This window comes from Thunnus thynnus, chromosome 3, assembly GCF_963924715.1.
Source record: "Thunnus thynnus chromosome 3, fThuThy2.1, whole genome shotgun sequence".
NCBI classification, from domain to species: domain Eukaryota; kingdom Metazoa; phylum Chordata; class Actinopteri; order Scombriformes; family Scombridae; genus Thunnus; species Thunnus thynnus.
Window position 1 is genome coordinate 21,240,818 of NC_089519.1, and position 26,374 is coordinate 21,267,191.

General features: G+C 39.8%; 1 protein-coding gene across 3 annotated transcripts in view; it reads left to right on the forward strand.

The window, feature by feature from the left end:
* ctnna2 (catenin (cadherin-associated protein), alpha 2) overlaps positions 1-23,875 on the forward strand; it is a 337,564-nt gene extending 313,689 nt beyond the window's left edge. For all 3 annotated transcript variants that reach the window (XM_067584710.1, XM_067584711.1, XM_067584712.1), the window contains 5 exons: positions 1,296-1,409; positions 10,618-10,799; positions 12,461-12,566; positions 21,173-21,307; positions 22,729-23,875. In XM_067584710.1, the coding sequence (XP_067440811.1) occupies positions 1,296-1,409; positions 10,618-10,799; positions 12,461-12,566; positions 21,173-21,307; positions 22,729-23,016 (825 nt within the window). In that variant the 3' untranslated portion in view covers positions 23,017-23,875. The remainder of the gene's footprint in view (positions 1-1,295; positions 1,410-10,617; positions 10,800-12,460; positions 12,567-21,172; positions 21,308-22,728) is intronic.
* Positions 23,876-26,374: the final 2,499 nt, after the last annotated feature.

Genomic DNA, 26,374 nt, shown 5'->3' on the forward strand with positions numbered 1-26,374 from the left:
GCATCATGTAGGAATGATGACTTCACACATATACATGTTTTGATCTGATTCTCTGCTCTGCAGCAGCTTAGCCATTCAGCACTGGTTACCATGGAGATGTACTCTACCCTAGTTAAGAGTTGAGCAAGCTTTATGAGATCAACGAGCCTTTCTTGAAACCAAAGTTAGCTGGCTAACCCACTAATCTTAATTATTGAGACAGCCCCTTAGCCAGCAGAGACGAATAAAAATGCTTATTAATCACTTAGTCACTCACTTTTAGCAGATGCAAAAAATATAACTCAATTATACTCCAATTTCTTTATTTGATGAGAGACCACAAATTGATCTTCCTCCCTATGCTGTATTTTAACATGGTGGACTGATGGTGTATATGTCCTTCAGTACACAAAGCTTACAGCACTCAATTTCTTTCCCTTTGAAGTAAAAATAGAGAAAACCAAAGAAGAGGATACGCTTTAGAAGAGTCTCAGACAGAAACTGAATGTTATTGTGCAGGTACAGAGTGTATATACTGTATACTGTAAATGCATGCAGAGAAAAAAATAATAATTTTGACATTTTGTTTCACCCTCTTTAAAACATAATCCTGCTCTTTCTTGTCTTTTAAATATGGTTTAATTGTAGAGGTTTGATTTGATAAACCAATTTAAATACTATTTTATTAACTAAAATAGCAACATTTTGTGGTATTTTAGATTAGCCCTTAAATGAAAATACATTTTCTGCCTTTGACAATATTTTTTATACACAGTAGGTGCATTGGGTTAGGCTACAAACTTGAATTTAATATGATTTTTGATTTTTTTTAAATTTTCAATTTAACACTGTTGGAGTATTAACATTATTTTTCTTCTCAGTTGCAAAGATTCTTGATAAGTTGTTCCACTTCATAAAGTGACCAAATACAGAAAAGCATCCCTGTCTGCACTTTTAGTCTCTAATGTGACCCCTTTTCAAGCCATTTCCCCCCAACACATATGTCCACTGAGACCATGTTCATAGAATTTCTCACTCTGAGATTTGACTCTTTAAATTGTGTGACATCTCTTTCTTTCATATCCTCAGTTGGGTAAGATATAAAAATCCAGATGAGGCTCTGTATACTGAAAACAACAACACAGGTCAATGCATACTGTCTCTTACACATGATTGCAGTACAACAGGGCATAGAGGCAAAGAAAATTGCCCTTTTCAGCTGTCAGTTTAGGAGTTGTATGATTTCTTTTTTCTTTTTCAGTTCTTGCCTTGGTCTCTGACTGTTTGACCGACTTTGTCTCTTGTGTTTTTCACAGACACCAGAGGAACTGGAAGATGACTCTGACTTTGAACAGGAGGACTATGATACTCGCAGCAGGACCAGTGTCCAGACTGAAGATGACCAGCTTATTGCTGGACAGAGTGCTCGGGTAAGTGGATGTTCGCTTCCCCACTGTGCTACAACTTCTCAGTCAGGTCAGATTGGAACAGAAAAAAACAACATATATTCGGTTTGCGTAAAGGCTGGGCAAAAAGCCCAAATTCATCATGTAATAGACCGCTGTTTTATTGCTTCAATAGCAGGCTGAGGTGGAAGTTGAACTGCATCCCACCCCGACACCCACCCCTGTTCTCTGGCCATACTTGAATCGATTCATCCAACTAGTTCCACTTACATAGCATGAAAGTCCATTTAAATGATCCTAACAAGTGGGATTATTTTTAATAAACACTGTTTAGGGATGGCAGGTGTAAAATTGCAATCATAAACAAAGCAGTAATTACTAAATTCCCTTCAGATGGCAGACAAAACACAAAATACAGTATAGTACTGTGCCAAGGCCTCCGTCATGATCACCAGGGTCTGGGCTTTGTCGCACATTAGCAATTTTTCACTTGGGCCCAGCTTAAAGAACATTAAGAGGGTACCAGTGCTTGCTTCCCTCCAGCAACACAGAGGCTCTAGCGGTGTGTTGCATGTTGAATGGATTGTGGATGGCAGGAGTGTGACTTGGCCCAATGCCTCTCCCCGTGGCACAGGCCTGTATTATACAGTCTGGGCCTCTACACAGTATGAACTCTCGGGGGGGGGGTAATGCACAAAGAAGGGAAAAATAAATAAAACCAAAACGGCAGCTTATTGTTGCTAAATCTATGTACTATATAGCTATAGCCCCAAATGTAATGCCTTTTGACAGAAGTTAAAACAAAAACAACCAACTTAGGGCCTAGGCCACTGCTAGCAGGCAACCTGTCTGAGTGAAATGCTTAAGGGTAACAACAACCACCGTACATTAAAGTGAGATTATGTAACTTTTGCTTAACAGCCACACGAGGCAATTATGGGATAATGGAAGATTGAATCTTAGCATAACGGTAGCACAAGTCGAGAACAGTCAGAAAGTCAGAAAACTGAATCACTCAGCAATATCTAGTTTAAGTTTGGTAAAGTAAAGTTAGCTAACCACCTTAAGCTACTGGTCATACCAGACCAAGTAGCTGTAGCTGCGAAACCCTGTTTCAGCATGATGAATACCACTTGTTCATGAGGATGTGCAATTTCATGAGGTTTGACCATCTGTATAATCAATGCCCCCAAAATTGCCATAGAAGGTTACCTGTTCCACTCCTTTAATGGGCAAATTAATTCCTAGAAATGTTACCAAAGAGTTAAAAAAAGAGACTTTCACGTAGCTTCAGGTCATGCTTTCGGAAAATAACGAACAAAAACAACAAATTTAGCAGTGTGAGTATTCTTATTAGAGGATCCTAACCAATAATAAATTATTATCACTAGTTGTAGTCGTAGTAGTAGTAGTATTACTGTCAACAACATGCCATCAGAGTAGTGTGACAGAGGTAAAGAGGGAATGGTTAGATGCTAAAGTAATGACTAATATGGCAGTCAAATAAAGGTGAGAGTCATGGAAATATTTGACAAGGGAAATTATAACCTGCAGTAAGTGATGTTACACTGCCTGGTGAAACAGAGGATGATACTGAATAGAGACCTGATAAAAGACCCTGAGGCAGCTGTGGGAGTGAGATAATTTTCATACAGAAATGTCAAAGTTGCTTTAATGAAACAAATCTAAGAAATCTAAGTAAATTGGCAAGCCATAATGATGATGATGACATAGTAAAGAGAATATGAAGTTTGTTTTAGTTTTTGTGAAATATGTTTTATTTTAGTTCTTTTCTGTCTTAAATTCATTTACATTAAGGCATTATGCAAATTTTTAAGTCAACTGGGGAGAAAGCAGGTCTGGACCATTCATTTATTTGTTCATTTATTTTAAAAGAAAAAATTCTAAGTCTTAGAAAATTGATGAATTCGACAAGTTCTCTTTAACCATTCATAAATGCCACTTAAGAACAACACACAAGCAGTTCTTGCGTGAGACCTAGTGTTGACAACTGGTTAAAAAATTTTAAAAAGGGAACAGCCAACATCAGTCTCCTGTGTCCAAGTCACACATTTTGTAGACACCTCCATGCGCCCTGACCACTTCTCTACAATGTTTTGTGGCTCAATATCAATGTCACACCTCTTGTGTTTGCTCCTGACAGAGAGGAGTCATAATTTCACACAACTATAGATCCTTGTCAGTTAAACGTAAACATAAGCTGTATTTGGGGATTTGAACCGATGACTTATGAATAATGCGTTTTTTTTGCGAGGAAGACAATTTGTTGCATCATGTTTCCACATTTATTCAGAAGACCTTACTTGACTCAGAGAAATTCAACTAATGTATTTTGTAGCCCTAATAAAGACAATATATATGGATAATATAATATATACCAAAAATGTAAAACAGCATTTTATGGTTTTGTATGTGTAAAGTAAAATATAATCAAAATTCAAAACAATCATATTAATCCCAATGGTTAAAGTGTTATTTCCTCCTAGTTAGTCAAGAATGCAAGTTTTATCTAATTAATCATTCATTTCAACTGTTCATCTATGATGTAACTCTTAAAAGTTTACCATTGTCAAGTCAGAAATCCAACCATGAACAAAAAGAACAGACCCGGGCTTTGGGTGCACAAAAGTCGCTCCAAGAAGTCTGTGGGGGTCCTGGGTGTGAAGTGCTCTGAGTTTGTTGTATGGATACTCCCACAAAGGCTCCCGCAGAGTAACATTGCAGAGCCATCTGAGCTTAGATGCACCAGCGCTGCTACACAAAAGAGCTTCACAGAACCAAACTGTTAACTAGTTTTCCTGGCGCTTAACTGTGCTTTGAGTGGGCAGCTCTTCTTGGGAACAGTTGGAAATCTCAGCATGTCCCTTTGTCATAACTTGTTACTGTAATACTGTGATATAAGGTGGATTATAGGGTGACATGGCTGAATGTAATGATTGTACACGCACACTTACACACACAAGCTTGCATTGAATAAATGTCCAATAATGCATCACTGCGTATTATCAAGCGTGATTGCTCCTATTTGTACATTTAGTTCGCATTATTGTTTAGCACATACTATACATCTGGCAGCATGCTTCTCACACACTTAATTGATATCGCCTGTTTTTCCACTCATAGACATTGTTATGCCCTCAGAGACTAAACATTTACACACGCAGAAGACAAGCACATCCATAAAAGATGTGTTTGCCGCGAACCACTGGTGATCTGCCCAGACGGCCCCAGCCTGTCGTGTCAGGATAAAGCTTGCTGTCCTCTCATGGTCATGCCAAGTGCACGCTGGCGCACTGTGCTTCTACTCAAACAGACAAGAGGAAGCGTAATCCATTTTCTCCATAGGAGCTGACATGAGCACACTGAGGTTTACAGTCATGATCCCTCCAAGCCCTTCCAGTGTGCAGGTATCACACACAGGACACAGGCGTAATATCTCCCTCTCACTTTCTCGATCTTGCTGTCTCTCTCTTGCTCAGTGTAGAAAGAAATCAAATCAAGTCCAGGGCAGTCCCAGGAGCCTTTGTTCCCAATGTTTTGCCTTGTGTGGTGCTCCACTTGTCACTTCTATTACACGTACGCATAAAGCAAAGTTATTAGAGCAAACATGCATAATGAGAAGGCAGAAAAACACACAGGGGAAGGAGGCCTGTACATAGTGTGTTTTTCTATTAGAACATGCAGACACAAACTCTCCTTCTATAACACACCACGGATAATGCACAGGGAACCAAACACAAAGCCCCTTCCCCTACACACATACACACACACACACACACACACACACCTAACATCTCTTAACACAGTGATTGGATAACACTGTTGATAGGTCATCCATAAAATTGAACTCTGAGTGTCTGGGCAGTTTATTTCAAATGAAACAAATTAAAGTCATTTCAAGACGCCGCACTCAGTGAAGAAACCCGGAAAGCGCTCTAATCCCTGCAGACGTAGCCGAGTTGCACAGTGTATTGGCACAGCACTCCCTCGGCTGGATTTGCCACTATGTTAAGCTCCCAAGGCCTGCTCCTTGTTGTTATCAGTAAAGTAGGGGAAGGGATTTGGGGATAAGTGAATTCTAGAGAGCATGGGAGGAGGAAGGGAGGGAGGGGGGCTTCACCAAGTGCCTTCCTGCTCCCCTGACGTCCCAATTGGCTCATGTGTTTACCCCTGTGCTCCAGCTTTCTTTTGTGTTCAGAGCCCTTCGCTCTCTCTTCCTCCTTGACTCTCTCTTTTGTCACACCATTTTCAGAGTGAATTGGAATACCAACAAAATCCCTTACTCTCTCTCCCCAACCTCCCTTGATCCCTAATTTTAGAAAAGGAATTTTCAAACCAAATTGTTGAGTTTCAAGAGACTTTTTGTTCCCTTTAGCTGTTTGGTAGTGCAGTTTGTCTTGGTTTGATACAGCTCTTTTGTGCAGAAGATTCTGATTCTCAATTTACATTCTTTATCTGTCTCGTTACAATGACAATTAGCAAAACTATAACTTCACCTCTCAGTGGTGTACCCACCATTTTGACACCAGCGGCACACCATTCGGTGTAATTATAGAAATTAAGTGAATAATTGATGCCTCAACAGTTGGGTGCAGGAATGATATAAGCAGCAAAGATATGCTAATGACCACCCCCGAGTCCTGAAGTCAGAGTTCTACCTTGTGGCAAAGCACATCCACCTCTGTCGCTATTGATTAGGCAGCAATTATAGTACAGCATTGCCTACATTATATTTTTGGCTACATTAAACATGAACATGTAATCAGCAAACCATACCCCACAGAGCTGCTGAATACTCAGAGCCACAAGCTGAGTGCACAAGCACTCTTAAGCCCCTTTCACACATGCAGTCTATCCCTGAAATTTTCAGGAACATTTCCTGCATGGGGTCATGTGTGAATGGGAGCAGGGTTCAATATTCAGGGAAATCTGTACCACCTGTCCCACCTCAAGTAACATGTCAGGGAAAATACCAGTACAGCTGTGTTGTGAATGAGGACAGCAACATTGCAAGGACAAGCACATAAAGGGTTACGTCCAGCTGACGAAAGACACTTTCACGTGGAGCAAGCGAACCAATCACAAGACTCCGCTGATGACGTATTTGAATCAGCAACTTGCTGTCACGGATGATTTGTCTCACAAACTTGTTGGATATTAAAAACATTACAAGAACATTGGCACCGGACAACAGCTCCTCGCCCACCATGTTCCTGAAAATAATAAAAGAACACATTCATGTACATCCAGCCTTGCCCCATCTTCTTCTTCTTCCGTTGAGTTTTAAAGCGGTTGGTGTCAGTTAGTGTTGCATGAATGCCAACTGCCGGGCTGTCCCTTTCCCCATCTATTCCGGCATTACCATGGCATGTGTGAAAGGGTGCAAGACAGAAATGTTCCTGAATGTAGCTGCATGTGTGAATAGTGAAAATCACTAGCACTGCCTGAAATGTGGTCCCAGTAATTTACCTGGAACTATGTGTGAAAGAGGCATTAAAGTGCCTGGACTAAAATGCCTTTTGTATTCTTCAAGTTTATATTTTTAAATAATTGTACTATTATTCACACAGCTGCGGATTAAAAAAAGGGTATAGTTGAAATCAACAAAATTGAAAAAAACTCTATTATAAGACACAGCAAGTGTTAATGTTGAATGAGACAAACTAAAACAACCTGGATTTTAAAATTCAGTCCACAAACTCACAAGGATTATCATGTAGAATATTTACAATGTTGATATTTTGAGTCTTAGCACTGACCTTGTCACACTCAAAAAGTAAACACCAAGCTTAGCGCAGCAGGGAGTGGGGAGTGACCATACTAACTTCCCCCCCAGAGAAAGCTGGACTCAGAGCCTACAGATATGATGCTGGGGCCTTTGAAATACAATATAAGCAGTAACAGCAACAGCAATAGCAGTGTTACTTTCAAGCGAGCAGTGTGGCAGCAGGCATGCAGCAAAAAAGTCAGCAGATCACTGCACGCAGCCAAAATCAATGCATGCATTGCATCGGATATATATTTTGCAGTGATACAGTTATATCACCCTTTGACAAATAACATATTTGGTGATTTTTTAATTGAAAAAATGTAAACACAGCCTCTCTGGGTTATTGAACATAAAACACAATATTTTCAGCAAACATTAAGGCATAGATACTTTTTATGTCATAAATGGAACAAAAATAAAAACATCATTGTGGAATGTGCAAAAGTTTAGGTACCCTACATAGTCAGTACTTAGTAACACCCCCTCTGGCAGATATCACAGCTTGCAAACGCTTTTTGTAGCCAGATAAAAGTCTTTCAGTTCTCGTATTTGGGATTTTCTCCCATTCTTCCTTGAAAAAGGCTTTTAGTTCTGCAATATTCTTGGTCCATCTTGCATGTACAGCTCTTCTAAGATCTACCCACAGATTTTCAGTTATGTTTAAGTCAGTGGACTGTGATGGCTATTCCAAAACCTTCAGCTTGCGTCTCTTGAGGTAGTCCATGGTGGTTTTTGAGGTATGTTTAGGATCATCATCTTGTGTAGAAACCATTCTCTTTTCAGCTTCAGCTGTTTTACAGACAGTGTGATGTTTGCTTACAGAATTTGCTGATATTTAGTGGAATCCATTTTTCCCTCCACCCGTGCAATGTTTCCTGTGCCTCTGGCTGCAATACAACCCCAAAGCATGATAGATCCACCCCCATGCTTAACAGTTGGCAAGGTGTTCCTTTCATGAAATGCTGCTCCTTTTTTCTCCAAACTGCTGATTGTGGCCAAAGAGTTTTATTTTAACTTCATCAGTCCACAGCACTTGTTTCCAAAACGCATCAGGCTTCTGTAGATGTTCCATTGCAAACTACTGACGTTGGATTTTATGATGAGAATGCAGGTAAGGTTGGGTTCTTCTAATGAATCTTCCATTAAGGCCTTGTGGAAAATCTTCCTGCAAGTTTTTTGCAGTCAAATGGGGATTTTGATTTGCCTTTCTGACCAGCATAGAAGCAGTTCTCTCCAGGAGTTTTCTTGATCGTCCAGATCTCATCTTGACCTCCAGAGTTGCCCTAAACTGCCATCTCTTAATTACATTTCGCAATGTGGAAACTGCAGGCGGACAACGCTTCCCCTGCATTGTGGGCATCAGTAACTTTCATTTTCAGAATCTTACACAGCTGCTTAGAGGAATCTATGTTTGCTGTGTGTCTGCACAAGGTTGGAAGAGTCAGAGTATTTGTAAGGCTTTGAAACTGGAACCAGCTGACATTTCCTAATGACAATTGTTGAAATGCCTCAGGCCTAACAAGCTGATCAATGGCTGAGACCCTGTAGAAAGAATCTGAGGTTTTGGAACTTTTTAGGTGCCCAAACTTTTGCATATGCCACAATGATGTTTTTATTTTTTTATTTTTGTTCAGTTTATGACATAAAAAGTATCTATGCCTTAATGTTTGCTGAAAATGTTGTGTTTTATGTTCCATATCCTAGAGTGGCTGTGTTTACATCTTTTCAATTAAAAAACATATATTATTTGTCAAGGGGTGCCCAAACTTTTGCATACAACTGTAAGCAGTGTGAGCAGATTTGGGTTGAGTGGCTTAACTAGCCATCAGGTTTCAAGAGGACTACTACTAGTTTAGTTGCAAAAGCCCATGAGTGCTAATTAACAAAGCCAAAAATGCGTAATTGAATTTAGGGATCTGGCCGTTATGTTAATTAATGAACCTATGGAGGTAAGTTTGACTTGTGGATGGACAGCTATACATGTTTTGTCATAGATGGAATAAATGGTGGTGCAGGAGACCCAGAGCCACTGCCTGCTGTGTGAGACCCGAAACACATGCAAACACACCTGCACCGATCTGTTTTAAACTGTTGATTTCTTATTGTTTAGTCTAAATACATATCAACTTGGTATTTGTTTTAAATGTGAGCAGTGTTTTCACCCCACACTCTGTTTAATGGGATTTGCTACTGCGCTGTTGTTTGTGTGTCTTGGCACAAGCAGCAGAGGAAATCTACACTGGGCTTGAGGGGGCTGGTTTTGCTTGTTTGTTTATGGCGTTCGTGTTTTTTCAAGCTAACCGCCACCAAAGCTTTGCAACACTCAGCTCACAGAGTGATCAGTAGGCCAGAGCTCATGGACACATCTGTTGGCCTCTGATGAGAAAGTTCTACCCCCATGCTTCTCTATTTCTGCCCGTAATTTCAATTTTCTCTTTCTCTGTTTATTTCTTTCGGAGAATTTCAGGAGGACAAGTCATCTATATTTTTTGTTTTGATTTTCCTCCTGACACATCTACCAGGGGACCTGAGCAAAGTGATGCACTTTCTCACTGAGCTCACCCCGCACCCCTACTCACCAGCTTTGCTGTGAGAGAGGGAATGAGGAAGAGGGAAAAGAAGGACGAGGGCAATTATTTCATTAAGAGAATAGCAATACTTGGAGGACAGTCAATAAAAGATGAGGTAAAAAACAATGGTGACTTTTCTTTTTTTACTGTACTCGTTTTCTCTTTCTGCCTCTCGAGTCAATATAATCGACCTAATGGAAACCAGGTTACTCTTCCTTCCATCCCACCTCCCTGACATAATGTTGAACAAATGCATTATTCATTCTCTGGTCTAAGAAGCGAGGTAATTATACATTTATCTCCCAAATAATACCGGGTCTTTACTGCGCCTGTGACCTTGCCAAAAGATTTATGCCATTTTGGACCTGCCCCCAAAGGCCGCTGAGAGAGCAAATGTATTCTTATAGAAGAAAAAATGAAGGCAAAAATGGATTTGCTTTTTATGGGTATAAGATGTCAAGGGGTTTGAAAAGGTCCAGTCATTAAATGTAAAGTTTAGAACTTTATTTTGAAGCGTTTCAGAAGGGCAGGGATAGTCAGACTCAAAACTTAATGTTCAAGTTTTGTAGGGCGGATTAAAAAGTAGACTGGACAAAAAAAAAAAAAAAATGGAACAAATGGTGCTACAGCTCTCTTTTGTATATTCTTTTCTTTATATGTACGTGTTCTCTTTAACTAATCCCTCTTCTTATTCGCCCTTTTCCTCATTTCCCTATCGTTCTCTCTTTATCTCCTTTACCTAAATTCTTCTCCTCTGGCATTTCCCTCATTCTGAGCCATCTTCCCAATTTATTCTGCACAAATTTACTCCCTTACTACTTCCTCTTCCTCTAATGCTTTTGTTTCCTCTACACTCCTGTGTTGCCTGCAGGCCATCATGGCACAGCTTCCTCAGGAGGAGAAGGCCAAGATTGCTGAGCAGGTGGAGAGCTTCAGACAGGAGAAGTGCAAGCTAGATGCAGAAGTGGCCAAGTGGGATGACAACGGCAATGACATCATTGTGCTGGCCAAGCAGATGTGTATGATCATGATGGAGATGACGGACTTCACCAGGTAAAACTGACATGGGAAAAGCAATAAGATTTAAAGTCCCTCCACTCCACTGTTTTACTTATTGTTACTTCACTCTCTTGTTTGTCCCTCACTGTGCAGAATGATGTATGTGCAGAGTTTGACAGAGTTTTAAACCACTAATAGCACTATTGAGCAGTGTTTTTATGAATGAGACTCTCACATGAACATGCCAGCCTGCTGATTATCAGTTTTGTGGTGATAAAGCACCATAAAATGTGATAGTACTCCAGTCAATGCTGCTAGCAAACAATCATGGCTTTAAACAATGCACAATTAAAAATGTTTTTAAAAATCAGCTTCACAGAAAGTTTTATAAGAAATGAACATGTTTGTGTGGAACACGTACTAGCATGATTTTGTGGCATCACAGCTACTATGGGAGCCAGTCATAGTGCAGTATCTTTTACAAAATGTGATGTGGAAACTTAAAACCTTCAGCACCCATACACTGAAAAAATTTTCAGTGAAATAGGAGACATGTTGTGTCTGACAGCTAAATTTTTGAAATGAGCAATATTTGTATATTCATAGATTCTGTATTTCTGGAGAAGGAGTAAAAGTCATTTTTAAAATTTTTAACAAGGTAATTGGGTTTTTTTGTAGAAATGTTTTATATATCTTAAAACATGTCTGGAGCAGATTTTTAAATTAAACCAAAGTGACAGCAAGCTGGATTGCTGAGAAACAATCTCACCTTTGTGATGCTCCATGGCTGTACACTGGGCAGTGACCCAGACAAACTTTTTTTTGATCATGACTATGTGGTGTTGCTGTGATTCAAAGATATATTGTAATAGCTACAGTGGTTTGTTTACATTTAGTCTTGTATCTTATGTTTTCTAAAAGCCAACAGCTTTGCTCTCAATCTCCCCCATCTGGCATCAGCATATCTTGGAAATCCTTCATGTCTAACTGATGGTTATCTGTCTCATGCATGGAGTTGTGATGCACACCACAATTATATGACATGGGACAAAACCTGCTCCCCAAAAAAGAATGAAAATTTAGAGCCATGAGTGATTAGTCATGAGTGATTATGGCTGTGGTGCTGTGACTGCACCATTATTACTTGGCATTGACCCCAGTGATTCAGATTGGCATGAACAAACTGAGGGGAAACTTCTCAGCACTGACTAAAAATGAGACATTACACACAGACAAACACACTTATCTTTGCCACATTAACTTCCCCTGTGCCGGCGATTTAAAAAAAAAAAAAAAAAAAAAGAAAAAAGAAAAGAAAGAGAAAATAGAACACATATTACAGGCTCAGTTGTTGGCTCTTATTTCCCTTTCCTGTTTTATTTTCCTTCCGTAACCGCTCTGAATAGTCCCTTGTTTTGCTCTTGAAACCTTAAATCTTTTATTTTCTATTGGTTCAAAGCACATGTCTATGATACATCATTAGAGACAAAGGCATACTGTATTTGTTACATCCATTATCTGGTGAATCGTCTGTTGTTGGTCGATTGTAATGTATTATATTCCTCCTGTCAGCAACAGCAAATTAGCTGCTGTACGAGTTTGTATGACACAGGGGTGACATCAGTCTTTAAAGGGAAGCTCTGCATGTCTTCTGCCTCTGCAACTCCACCCACATTCCCTTTTTTCTTCTTTTCTCACTCCTTGAATTTTCCCAGAGGCAAAGGCCCCCTGAAGAACTCGTCAGATGTGATTAACGCAGCTAAGAAGATTGCAGAGGCTGGTTCCAGGATGGACAAGTTGGCCCGTGCTGTTGCAGATCAGGTAGCTTTGCAACTCCATTTGTGTCTGTCACTGTCATTTTTATCGTTATACTTTCCATCAGTCTGAAATTGTCTCCGACTTTGTCATTGTAGCTGGCGGCGGAGCAAATTCTGAGTTAGACTAAGTGGGCATGGTCATTGGAAATCTTTAATGTGGGCACTGACGAGCCCAGCTGGAGCGGTGGGCTGTATTGCCGCATGACTTTGTCTTCCAATGGGGCCAACACTGAGAGAGCAAGACAGCAGAACCAAGTTGTGTCTCTAATATAATTAGTTCCCAACCAAGGTGTTGCATTCATTATCAGATGAGTACCTCTCTAAAACACGCTGACAGACCATTTTCAATATCTAATCAATCAGTGCTGTGCCTAGGGTAGATGGGAGTGCAAAAAACTAGGTGTGTACAATGTGTATGTGTGTGTACAGCAAATGAAGTGGGAGTTATTTCAGAATGCTAGCAGCACTCCAGGTAATGCATAATGTTCTTCTTCATTTCATCTGTCTCTAATAAGCAGTGAGAATAAACTTAGGCACAAGACTCACTGATTTATTAAGGCAGCCTGTTGTCATTATAATTGCAACTGCTGTTAGCGAGCAAACCTTTGGAATAATTATTGTTGGTTTCACTATCACACACTGGGTTTCTTTCTTATGCCTCTAAGATGCTGAACAAATATTGGAGCTCACATCAAAATTTAAAATAATCAAATCATTTTCAGAAGTCATGCAACTAACATGAGGCCTGTACACATGTTCACCAAAAAAGCTGCTCTACCTTCAGTATCATGTACCAATTTAAAGAGTTGCTACACTCAGAGGGAAAACACCTTGAGATTTTCAAGATGGTCCTCAAAAATGTAATTTTCACTCAGTGAATCCTACTTAAGTCTGCAGAATCCTTAAAATGATATATTTAACCTGCATTCATTGATTTTTTTTTTGGCCCCTTGGGGCAGCGCAATAAGCTGTAAACACAACAATCACATATAATTACCTTACAGAGTTAATATAGCAAATATGTCAACAAACAGTGGCTTGTTTACTCATCCAGCAGAAACGGAGAGCATTAGCATTCAGTTAAAATAGTGTTTCTGGCCACCTGATGAATGTACTGTATGTCCAGTATTCACTCTTCTGTCAGCTCTGTTTTGGTCTTCACCAACTCCTGAGGGAAATATCCAGCTCTTTGCTCCACTATGTTCACCAGTTAGTCACTAACTTTGTCTGTCTGTTGTTCTGTGCTGGGCAGGTAGCCTGCTGCATCTGAAAATGACACCAATGAGAGCAATGAGACAAAATAAAAACAGTAAACAGCTGAGGGAAACACCAGAGTCTGGTCAAAATGATCCGTGACCCCTTTCACATTACACACAGTCATTTGAGCCACTGTCGATACAAAAATATTGATTATATCAGCTTTAATAGTAGATAATAGACATATTAAATCTCTGTCTGGATCCTTCAAAATACACATAATTATTGGGATAGATACAAGTGCCAGACAGTTTTTCATTCATTGTTAAAAATGGTTTAAAAAAAGGGAATCTGGATATAGACCAGGTAATAAAAAAAACTTGTTCTTCAGTCCGCGACCTTACCTTCCACCAAATGTAATTAAAATATGTTAACAAGCTTTTGAGATGTCGTGCTAGCCAAGAAAAAAAAAACATGACTGAAAAAATAACCTGCTGTGCAGTATATTACCCTGAACCCAGCATGGGAAAACTTTCTAAGCTTTCATCAGTATTTCTTGTGAAAGTATTTTATTCTTATTAGAAACCTTCTATTCATTTAGGAAGCATGCTCCTTTCCAGGGTACTGTATGTTCCTGAGAGGTTACATAAAGTACACATAAAGGACACACTATATTAGTATTAAGAGATGATTTTCACCATCGACTGTGCATTCTCATTATTTCCTCCTTGCCTTCTGGCGACAATATGAAATTTCATAACATTATACTGTGTATCACCAAGTCCTCTGCTGTGAGCACAGCACTGAATTCCTGTCACTTTGAGTAGCCTTAGACTATACTGAGCTTCCAGCTGACCAGAAGGCATCTTTAGTCAGAGCTGGCACCATTCTCCTCATGTCACACTGTCCTGCTCTCCAGAGCATATTGCACTACAGAGCAAAGTTTCAGGCTATGAATGCATAAACTCTGTTTATTATGCAGTAATTACCACAAACAGAGAGATGAAAAACAAAGTGAGAGTTTCAATCTGTATGAGCCTTATATATCAACATTTTTTCATGTTTCCATGTGAGAACATTTGTTTCAGAAAGCAGGTCTCAGTCTGTGTCACAGCTTGTGTGTGTTGTTGAGAGCAGGATCTGGGACGGAAAGGACAAAGTAGGCATGAACTTGTGTTTGTGTGCTCATGTATTCATTTCTTGGCATGTAGGCTGCCAAGGGATGATCAGTGTTCAACAGGGTTTAGGTGGGAGTGAATCTGTCACATGGCAAATCACTGGCAGAGCCTGTGTCTGAATCAACAGTTGCTGTAATGAAAAGAGCAGGTGGCTTGCCATTTTTAATTCTCACTTAAATGGTTCCTAGACCTGTGTTTACTGAATATTCAAAGCCTTCTGTTACACTTCCAGAGACATCAGAGCTGTATTCAGGAAATAAAGAGGGTCATGAGGACCTTTTTATTTCCAACATGTATTTATTATAAAAGTGTTTTCATATGAAGCTTTTGGGGCATCTGTTTGCCATCCAATTCAGTAAATAAAATGAGTTATTAAAAGTTAAAACAGTGAAAGTTTGCTTTTATTGAGCATCTTAATGGAAGCACACAACAGATAACATAACCCTGATTATTTGTTTCTATTCCTGATGAAGACTACAAGTATTTTGCATTCACACATTATTGTAGGTAACCTGTGCTTGTCGAGAACACTGCGGCTTGACATTAAGAATAAAGGCTGCTCCGCTGCTTTCAGACAGGTCCCTTAAGTAACAAACCTTGTCGCCATGACTCCACATCAGCCCTATTGATGAACACGTGTGAAGCAGAAGGCAATTCTGCATGGAAGGGTGGGAGGACGGCAAGCTCTTTCATAGTCATTTAAGCACAGCACTTGACGTAGAAAAACCCCTCGAGGCACCTCACCCCATTTCACTCCAGTAATGCCTTTTTTCTACTCTATTTCTCCCACTCCATTTTCCTCACTGCGCGTCATACTTTAAGTATGCCTCCTACAGACACAACCTAAATAGTAGAGGGCATCTGTACAACATGAGTGTGCCTTTTGTGACACATACATTGATTGTTCAATGTAACGGCCCTCTGGCATGTAACAGTATGCATCATTTCGCTTTAGACGGGCAGCCTCCAGTTCCTTCAGAGTAATTCTGCAGCACCTGCTGGCTTACAATTCACCTGTGTTGTTGTTGTTGTTATCTGAAAATAAACATTAAGCCTGGTTATGTTCTATATTTGTTTTATTGTCAACAAATCCTTTGAAAAGAAGGAAACCAACGATGATACTATACTGTCTGTACTCAGCATCAAACCTATTCATTTCTTTTAAACAGATGTACATCTTTTAAAATAAACTACATGTCCATGATACTGAAGGAACATGACGCTCAGTGCAATAGTTTGGCTCACTGATTTGTTTTATATTTTATAAAATATCATCAATAGAGGCCTAGGGCACAGTAGTAGGATGGATTCATTGTTGGTTTGTATCTTTTTATGTGATTTTTTGACAGCAAGATAAGTTTAGAGTATCGCCAGCCTCCATCCTTTCACTCTGATTTCCTCTGCTGGATTAATTTATTTGTCCTTCAGGAACAGTTTTCTTTTGCATTGCTTTCATGTAAAGTTTCATGTTGACGCTAAATATTCATTCTATGACGTACTCCTGGTTTTACTTTCGTGTCATAGCAGAAGCCTCTGTCGCAGAGTCCAGAACAACAAGAGCAAAGCGTCTGTCCCCTCTACTGACAGCAGTGAAACCAAGTGTGTCTGATGTGTAATTAAAAGGCCTCTCAGGAAAAACAAAAACTACAGTTTAACAGGAGCAGGCTAGAGAGGAGTCAGTATCAACTAGCTTCAAAAATTAACATGGTTGCCTATTGAAAATCTTATAACTTTTGATTATTTTTTTTTGAATTGTCAGCTTTTCAGGAAATGAGAAAAACAGCTTTGTTTTAGTTTGAGCAATACACAAAGTGTAGTTTATTCTAAGAGGTTTTTAAAGATTTTTCTGCTGTATATTTTATATGATTTCCCATAATATGTTAGTGTCTCATCCTTTGCTTTCATTTTGAAAATATCAGAATGTAGAGTCACATTTTATGTCACTTAATACTGATGTGTCTGTTTATGAGCTTTTGAATATTTGCACTAAGTAGACTCCCTGCTTATTGAACAGGACAGCCTTGATATTTTGGACATGTGATCAATACATCAGTTAAGTCAGTGGTTCCCAACCGTGGATAAATCTGAGGTGGTTGTAAGATAAAGGTAGTGAGAAAAAAATATATATTTCTGTATGTGTATTTTTCAGATTTTTCTTTATTTTTGTAGCTTTCTGTAAAAATCCTTCAAATTAAGCAATAGGAGACGTAAAAAACACTCACTTCCTCACCGCTCACACACAAAACCATAACCATAAACTGTGAAAAGAAGTTACAAGCTGACAATGTTTTTTTTAAGGGATCACAGGCCAAAAAGGATGGGAACCACTTAGTCTATGGTGGCATCATCCCTCACCTGTCAGTTCTTGGCCATGTCAACCATCTACATTTTCTCTTTAGTATGACTTTACTTTGACTGTGCTACTTTTACAGATCAAAAATCTGTCATAAGAAATGAAAACTCACTTTGTAGGCTCTCACATCACAGACTGACTGTCTACTGATCTGTATATTACAACATGACATGTTGCAGAGCCATTAAGGGGAAACTAGGTTCCTCTGGTTGTCCTGTTTGCTAATGGTGATGCGCCCTATTTAGAATTTCAAAGTGCATGTGGTGGAATATAACAAAAGAAGGAAAATAAGTACATTAGGAAGCCACTTGACCATAACAAGGAGTTTCAGTATGTACTAGAACACAGAATTGCTCAGTCTTTGGTGGAGATGCCAGAAACTGGATGAGAAAATAGAAAGATTACCGGGTTTCTCGAAGAAACTGGCAGGTGACAGCTTAACATCACTGTAGTGGCCCAGTCAGCTAGAAGGCATATTGTGTAACTGTGTGTAACATGCTTTAGTTGAATCTGTCATGGCACTCTCATTTCATTTAAAAAAGCCCTCCCCTCTCTCAAATATCTTTCTTGTCTTTGTCTACTATTGGATCTGTAATGGAGCAGAGATAAGAATAGTATAGAAAAGTACCATAATTAAATAGAAACAGCAAAGATGTGAAGTTGAAAATAAAATAACAGACTAAAAATCACTATTTCTTACAATCGGAGTGATTTAGGAATGTTCAGTTTCATCCTGCTTACAAATGCAGCATCAGTGTTGAGGTGTGACTCATGTTTTGACAGACTGCCACCGTCTGATAGTGTGTTGCCCTCATTTTAGCACCAGAGTTCACATCATCGTCCTTCCTGGATTATCCTTCAGGAGTCTCATTAGTTTTGGGCCCAATTATGCAATAAAACAACTTACCTTCACCTATTTCTCTGGACTAAAACTAAAAATAATTCCCAAAATGATGAGAGAAGCGATTAGCTAATGAGGAATTTCAGAGAGGTCGAGAAAAGTGTTGGGACGGGCAGTAGTGTGTTTGGTTATTAGCAATAATTCATAATTATCATAGATAATTGTGGCGTGGCGGAGAGAACAGTAGAGTCGACTCGGTGAAGACGAACGGGGCAGAGAAGTTCCATGTCTTCCTGAAGAAACTTTGTTTCTTCCTTCTCAAGGGAATTTGAGGACGCTGGTTGCAGCAGCGGTCTTTCTTGGATCCAGGAATGTGTTCGAGTGAACACGAGCAAAGTCTCGTCTCGTCCGACGAGGGGAGTCTTCAATAAGGGGAAAATGTGCGTGGGGTACCCCCTTTAGTCAAGCTGACTCACAGAGGAACAGAAGTTACCCCTAGCTCAGTGACATGGGAAAGGTGTGTGTTTCAGGGCGTGCTCAGTTTTTAAAGGGGCGGTGATGTCATGGCTGCGTCATCAGGCCGCTAGGCTGTGCAGGAGCGTCTCCACCAATGAGAGACTGTATGTTGACTGTTCCCTGCTGAGGTGTGAAAATCGCAAAGCATCCTTGGAAATGAAGTTTGCAAAGGACTCCTATTGTCTGTAAGCAGCATTTTGGCGCTATTCCTTTGTCTCGGGGGAAACAAAGGAAAAAGCACCTTGTGGTCAGGCCTCACAGGTTACATGTAGGCCTTCTCTGTGTGACCTTGTGGTTTGAGGCCAAACAAAAGTCAGGCAGTGAAACACACAGTATTTCCTCAGTAGTCTGTAATGAATGCTATTTCACTGTGACGGACAGAGAGAGGAGGGGGGGGGGCTTCAAAGGGCCTGGCAAAGTAATGGGCCGTAGTGTTTATTTACATCAACAGGGAATCGGTGGAATAAATGGACTATTAGTCAAGTGTACAATAGGGAACAATTGTGTCATGTCTACATCAAACTTGCCTGGGGCAGAAGTGTGTGTATGTGCCAGCAGTGTGAAGTGCAGTTAGCAGTGATGCTATCCAGGACTGGCGGTGCAGTGATAACGCCCAAGGAGAAGCTTCCCTCTGCCTCACTGGCTGCTCTATGAGCTAGCAGCTCCACCTCCGTCTGCATTCAATGACACTTACTCAGAGGAAGCTGCTGCTGCTGGTGGCAGCCTCGCTCGTATTTACTGTGTAACTGAAAATCCTGTTCTGATAGTGGCCATAAGTATAGATGTAAACCATTCCTTGAATTGCTCTTACCAATTATATCTGTAGGTGAAGAAACAAACATTTCACCAGACAGCAGGAAGACTGTTTTACTGGATATTTGTGACCGTCAGTGAAGGGCACTTGTGGCCAGTTGATTCTATTTGTCTTGGCACGAGAGGCCTATCCTCAGAGAGAAGGAGAGAAGATGAGCAGCTAGGAGAGCTGCAAGTCCTGGAGGGGGGTATATTCATATCACAGCTCGATGTTTAACTTGCCATCCCCCTCTACCCGAGCCCACAAGACAAGGAAATGAGCTGTGCATTTCCCCACACAGCGCTGCTGAATGTCCTAGTTAAGACCGTTTAATATTAATGGCCAGAAGAAAGGTGTTGCTACAAAATGATGCTCACAGTGTTTAAGCAGCTGATGCAGTGTTCTTTACCCACTGGGAGCTTAGTGGGCCATAGCTGACACCTGGAAGGCTTCCAGATGGAATAATAGGGGCAAACTGTGTGATAGTAGGAGACTGAAGGAGTTTGTCCTCATATTCCCTGTTGGTCCATTTGCTGCACTGTACGATTGGTTTCTTCGCTGTTGAAGTAGCATAAAGGCCAGCAGGACCAGGTCAGAACTTCTGGTTCCTAAAAAAAAGAAGAGGGACACTGGGAGTGAGTCTTTATGTGTTTCAAAATATTGTGTCCATTCATTGTTGATTGATCTGTTTTCTTCTTTTGCAACACGCTGTGACAAACTTGTTCTATGTGAAATGAATGAGTCTGACACCCTGCAGTGTAACTCAACTGTCCTCTGAAGCTCATACCTGCAGCAAACCACAACTGAAATAAATTGTCGAGCAACGTCTTCCTCACTCTGTGCAAGGAAGTGTAATTAGGAACCGAAAATGCTGGAACCCCACTGTTTGTGTTTGGATTGTTGTTGTTGATTTTATGCTTTAAAAAGGCCTCACCATAGAGACCATTAGACCGTTCTCTACCAATCTAATTTGGTTGGTATTCACATCTTCAACCTGTTTAGGAAAAAACATACATTACACTCTTTAAAAACCAGGTGATGGTTCTGTAATAAGCAGTTTTACATTTTGCCTGGAAGTAGGCCAAAAGTTTTTGGGGCTGAAGGTCAAATCTAGTGCACCGATGGCTTTATTTTCTGCCATTGTATTATTAAATATCCTTTCAATCAGTTAACCTATTGTTCGCTTTTTGTTCCATACAGATGATCCAGTGTCAACCTTGAACACAGCAAAGATATACTCAACATTTAAATCAAATTGTTCATCAAACTGAGGAAAATATAACCAAAAAAGTTGAAATGAAGTGAGCCAATGTGAAACAAACAAATTAGGCTGTGAAATCATGCAAATGGGAAGTTAGACATACTTCCTTAATGTCACACAAAGACTATGGATAGGCCAGATGTGTGTCGGACTACTTTCAGTGAAGCCAACATAAGGCCAACTTTGCAATAGCAGATATTGCGATGTAACCTCAACCTCTGCCATATTCTACATAAATGTTATTTGCGTTATCATCATCATTTTATATCACAGAATTTGAACATTGTAATGCACAAAAGAGGTTGCAGCAAAGACACTAAATGTTGGAGTAATCAGACTCAAATGAAGTATTTGCTGAGGCCTTAAAAGTACAGTATGTCAAACCACATTTGGCTGCTCTGTAAAAGCCAGTTGCCATTTACTGTATGGCTATTATTTATTTGTTTTGTGTCTTTTTCTTTTTTAATTCAGTGCCCTGATTCAGCGTGCAAGCAGGATCTTCTTGCCTACCTGCAAAGAATTGCCCTGTACTGTCATCAGCTCAACATCTGCAGCAAGGTGAAAGCTGAGGTTCAGAATCTGGGTGGAGAGCTCATCGTGTCTGGGGTAAGTCCGTCCATACAGAACAGCACATGAGCAGCTCGATATCACTGATGCTCTAGATGGGCTTTTAGGCTTGAATCACTAGACTTGACCAATATTTTATGCTCTCCGCTGTGGGTGGGCAAACCTTTTAGTTCAAGGTCACAATGAAGCTCGGAAGACCAGATGAAGGGTCATGCAGATTGAGGCTGATGCAATTATTTCAGACCGATTACCATCTAATAATACCAGAAAGATGCACCGCAGGCTTTTTTCCATTTGTATTTTTCATGCCTCATGAACCCTATTATTACTGCTCAAACTGAAATCAGTCAATTATCCCATATTGCTTACATTTGACATTTCAACTTTTCATCATCGGTTTTCCCCAGTATATAGACAATATACATTACAGAATGTTAATATATATTAGAGAATGTGAAATGAATCTGAATTTATTCAAACCTTTCCTGAAATTAAATACTGTAGCCATGCAACATAATCAGGTGATATTTTTAGAGAACTTATTAATTTTATTAATAATCTTTTATTTCTTGAAAAATAAAGAACATACATGCTCATTTTTCTGCATATATCCTAGCTTAATGCTTTCACTTTTAATGAAAACTATTGATTAAATTTGACCCTCATTTCACCTCTGAATATAACAAATCCACGTGCAAAGCCGGCAGATGATTATATGAAGGGATTTAATTTCTTCATAAATCTAATACATACTCTCTAGTTCTAACAAAGGGGAAGTTGCTCAACATAGCTGCAGACAGATGTAGATGTATCATGCAATAAAATCCTTATATCTCCCTTTATTGATAAGTATGTCAATGTCGTGAATTTAGATATTCAAGTTTATATCAGAGGAGAGAAGATGCATTTCTATTGTTTCATCTGTAAAGGGCGTCCTTATCAACTAGCTTAGTGTGATTTGTTCTACTAATTAGAATCAGGTTTCCTTGCATCTTGTGTTGCTACAATTCTTCATGATTTCTCAGGACTCGATTATAGTTTGTCTCACATGAGGTTTGCAAGCCCTGCTGTGATTTTAACCTTTTCATTGTGGCCAGCTGGAGTCCACACTCATTAAATCTAAGCAGTTGACTCGTCTCAGTGTGAGGTAGAAGGGGGCCCACTGGCCGCCAAGCCTTAAATGTCAGCCAAACAAACAGACGGAGACAGAGGTACACCTGACCCCTGCTTCCGCTAATTAGGAACTACTAAAATAAGATGTCATATAGCGAGAGCCACGTTTATATCCTGCTTAATTGCCAGTTGCGGCAAAGACCTCCTAGGTACTGTATGTAGCTAATACATCCTAATGTGTTCATTGAGTGCAAAAAAGTCAGTGCCCTTTTTTTCTTTACAGAAACTTATTTGACTAGACCTCAAATGTTTCTCTTTCTCCTCCAACTCTCCTTGCCCTCTTGCAGCTGGATAGTGCCACCTCCCTGATCCAAGCAGCCAAGAACCTAATGAACGCAGTGGTGCTGACTGTAAAGGCATCTTATGTAGCCTCCACCAAGTACCAGAAGGTGTATGGAACAGCAGCCGTCAACTCACCCGTGGTGTCTTGGCGCATGAAGGCTCCTGAGAAGAAGCCATTGGTAAAAAGGGAGAAGCCTGAGGAGTGCCAGACACGTGTGCGACGAGGCTCCCAGAAGAAACACATCTCCCCTGTCCAGGCCCTCAGCGAATTCAAGGCCATGGACTCCTTCTAAAAAAAAATAAAAATTAAAAAAATCACGCTTACCCAAAAAAAATAACAACAAAACATGATGGTGACAAGTTGAAGAAAAGTCCCTTTTTATATTGTGTTAACCCACCTCTGTTTGCCCTGTGTGTGCTTGGTGACACCTCAGGAGGACTACAGTACGTATTAAACTGCCACACTACGGCTCCTGTGAAGACTGTGGGCCTCATGGCTCACAGGCAGCCAGCACACACCCAACACTATTTATCGATCTTATTCTAGCTTAATATGTGAGAGCCAAAATGTGACACAAATACAACTACTTTTGAAAATATGGAAGATTAAAAAAAAAGAAACATATCAGAGGAAGAGGAAGAGTGGCATTTAAAAAAAAAATTGTGGCAGTTGATATTCTAGCTATATCATTAACGTGCTACTGACTGGCTGCTTGTATACTCATTTAAACTGTCTGAATGGAAATCCTGAATGGTTCAGTAGAGGAGTTATTCTATAGGGAATATATCAATGTTGGTATGCTCCCTCTTGATATTTTTTTTTAATTTGAATGTTAACCTGTAGTGCTAGGAATAACTTATGTTTAAGATACCTGGAATTGTCGGCATCCAAGTAGTTTCCTTGTTCCTGATGATTATAATAATAATCCATACTGTGTTTTTTTCCAAAGCACACTTATGGTCTATTGTATTGCCTTTTTAAATTCAATTTATTTAATGATTACGTCACTAACTATGATGACCTTGATTGGAAGTTGTGTAGCGTATAAATATAGACAGAGAGGTTTGACTAGTTGTGGTTTGCTCAGAGAATAGAATCCCTGCATACAGTACCTTTATATTCACCCTTCTCTAATAAATCCCTCAACTTGACCCCTCAAAGTTTCATGTCTGTTTCTTACTGTCTAATTTGCAGTACTCTGGAGTAGCTACCATATCAATCCACTTCAATCAGAAGTGATTATTATAGCAGTCACTATAAATATCTGACTTAATAATTGCAGATTGAAAAGTGTGACCCATAAAAGATTCCAGAAGAGAAAAAAAAATCCATTATCGCACTATAAGCTTACAAGAATAGGTGTATTGATTCAAGGTCACAGGTCAAGTCCCACTACTTCACTGTGACGTGAGGTAATTGGTCTTAGGTCAGCACTGTTAATGCTATCTTTGCGATAGTTTATCTTGTCTTCAACACAAACAGTCCACCACACTCGCCAAACTCAAAACACAGGTAACATTGACATACAGTATTAATTTTAGCCATGCTAGCAGCACAGCTCAATGAATGGTAATGTCTGTTAGTCACTTTTGACCAGACTGAAATATTTCAACAACTATATGATGAATTGCTATGAAATTTTCTACACACATTCATGGTTCCCAGTGGATGAATCCTGTTGACTTTGGTGATTCCCAGACTTTTCCTCTGGCGCCACTAGCGGATCAAATTTTTCATTTATCCAGTAAAATATCTCAACATCTACTTGATGGATTGGTGCAACATTTTGTACAAACATTCATGGCACCTAGGTGATGAATCAATTACTTTGGCGATCCCCTAACTTTTCTTTAAGAGTAGAGTCCAGAGAGTCTAGACGTGTTCATGTTAGCATTTAGCTCAGAGCAACTCAGAGCACAGCTGTCCCTTAGTACAGCCTCAGAGCCACTAATGTGGCTGTAGATTCTTAGTCTTGTTATTATTTTCCTTAGAATAAAGTTTGCCTGTTAGACTATCATCCATATAATGAACAGTTAAAGCTGTATCTATTTCATGCAATCTCAAAGTTAACTGCTGACTATATGTCAAGGTATATAAGCTAGTATTGACCACTTAAGCCCTTGTCAATCTCTCTTAAGCCTACTGAGTTGTTAAGGGAAGGAAAGGAGGGATGGACAGAGGGGAGCAGTGGTTGGGTAGCTTAAACTCAACTGAGGCCTGAAACATTGCCAGTCAGCAAGTCAAGAAACCCTCTGAGTATAAAATTTTGAGCTCTCTAAAGGCACAGAAAGATTGGTGTGGCCAGTAAAAATGTGAAGTTTATATAGTTTGTCTGCAACCACTGAGACCCGGCTGCAAGCTCACTTCATGCCAAGTGATTCTGGTGAATTAGTTGATTTTAAGAGACAGCACAACGCATTCCTATTGGAAAGAGGCTATATCAAGCCCTTGGAGGCATCCTGCCACACCCTGCCATTAAAACAGGGAGAGCAAATCAATTGATTGCTTAACACGACCTTGATCTCTTGGGAATCAAATCAAAAGCATCGACAATTATAATTGTCCCAATAATGTCTCATGGGACAATGGTTTAGATAATTCAGTGGTTTAGTCATTGATAATGAATAAGGCTCTTTATGTACCCACATTGTACCGCTAATGGCTATTAAACACAACATGCATCAGGCATCCGTGCATCACCAAAGTACCCTGTGTTTAGGAAACAGGGCCACGGGGGAGAAGTTGTAACACAGCCCAGTTAATGGAGGGATTAATTCCTGGCTGTTGTGCTGTCTAACTAGAATAATCCCTGTGTGTATCCATTCACTGCCATCCAAATAAAACATAACATGGTGGCTGAAGAGCCTCCATGTTATGTTTTATTTACATTTTTTTATTTGACAGAAAACACAATGAGAGCCTGTTCTCTTTGAAAATGAAATAATTAAAAAGAAATAATGATGGTAGCAGAAATGCCACTGCATTGGCTGGGATATTAGTGGTTTGATTTAAGAGATGTCTACATGGGATGTTCTGTATTAAGAGGATCAAAACAGTGTCTAATCTAGTTAAACAAACCTCCCTCGGACAAACTGCTGTATAAAAATAGACTGAGAGGAAAATGACTTAAAAGTCCCACAAGCAGAATGGTGATGAACAGCATACAACCAGCTGCTGCAATATGGTTTTTGGCTTTCGGTCTCTGGTGTCAGATGCCTTCTGACACTGAACACACAGGAGACTCAGCCATCTGCACAGATGGACATCAGCGCTGTAAAGGGACTACTTTTATGGCTGCAGTTATTTTATAACGCAACATGAAAATTAAATCAGATGAAGTGGAATTGAATCATCTTTACCTCACCTGATGTTGCAGTTGAGAGTTTTTTTTACCCTTTCACCAAGGTTTGAAAGACCAGGGAGGTTATCAGATGAATAGAAACATTGTTTTTGGAGAAACAGCTGAAGTGTCCTTAGCCCTAAATGAGGCAGGGTAATGCATATTTAATTTGGATTCCGTTATATGGGAAAACAACAAAGCACATAAATAAATATTTGCTGTAGAAGAATAATTTCGACTTGAACCAGATGACATATTACCAATATGAATTCATTGCAGGTAGTTTTGGGGGAGATATGAAATGAAACCT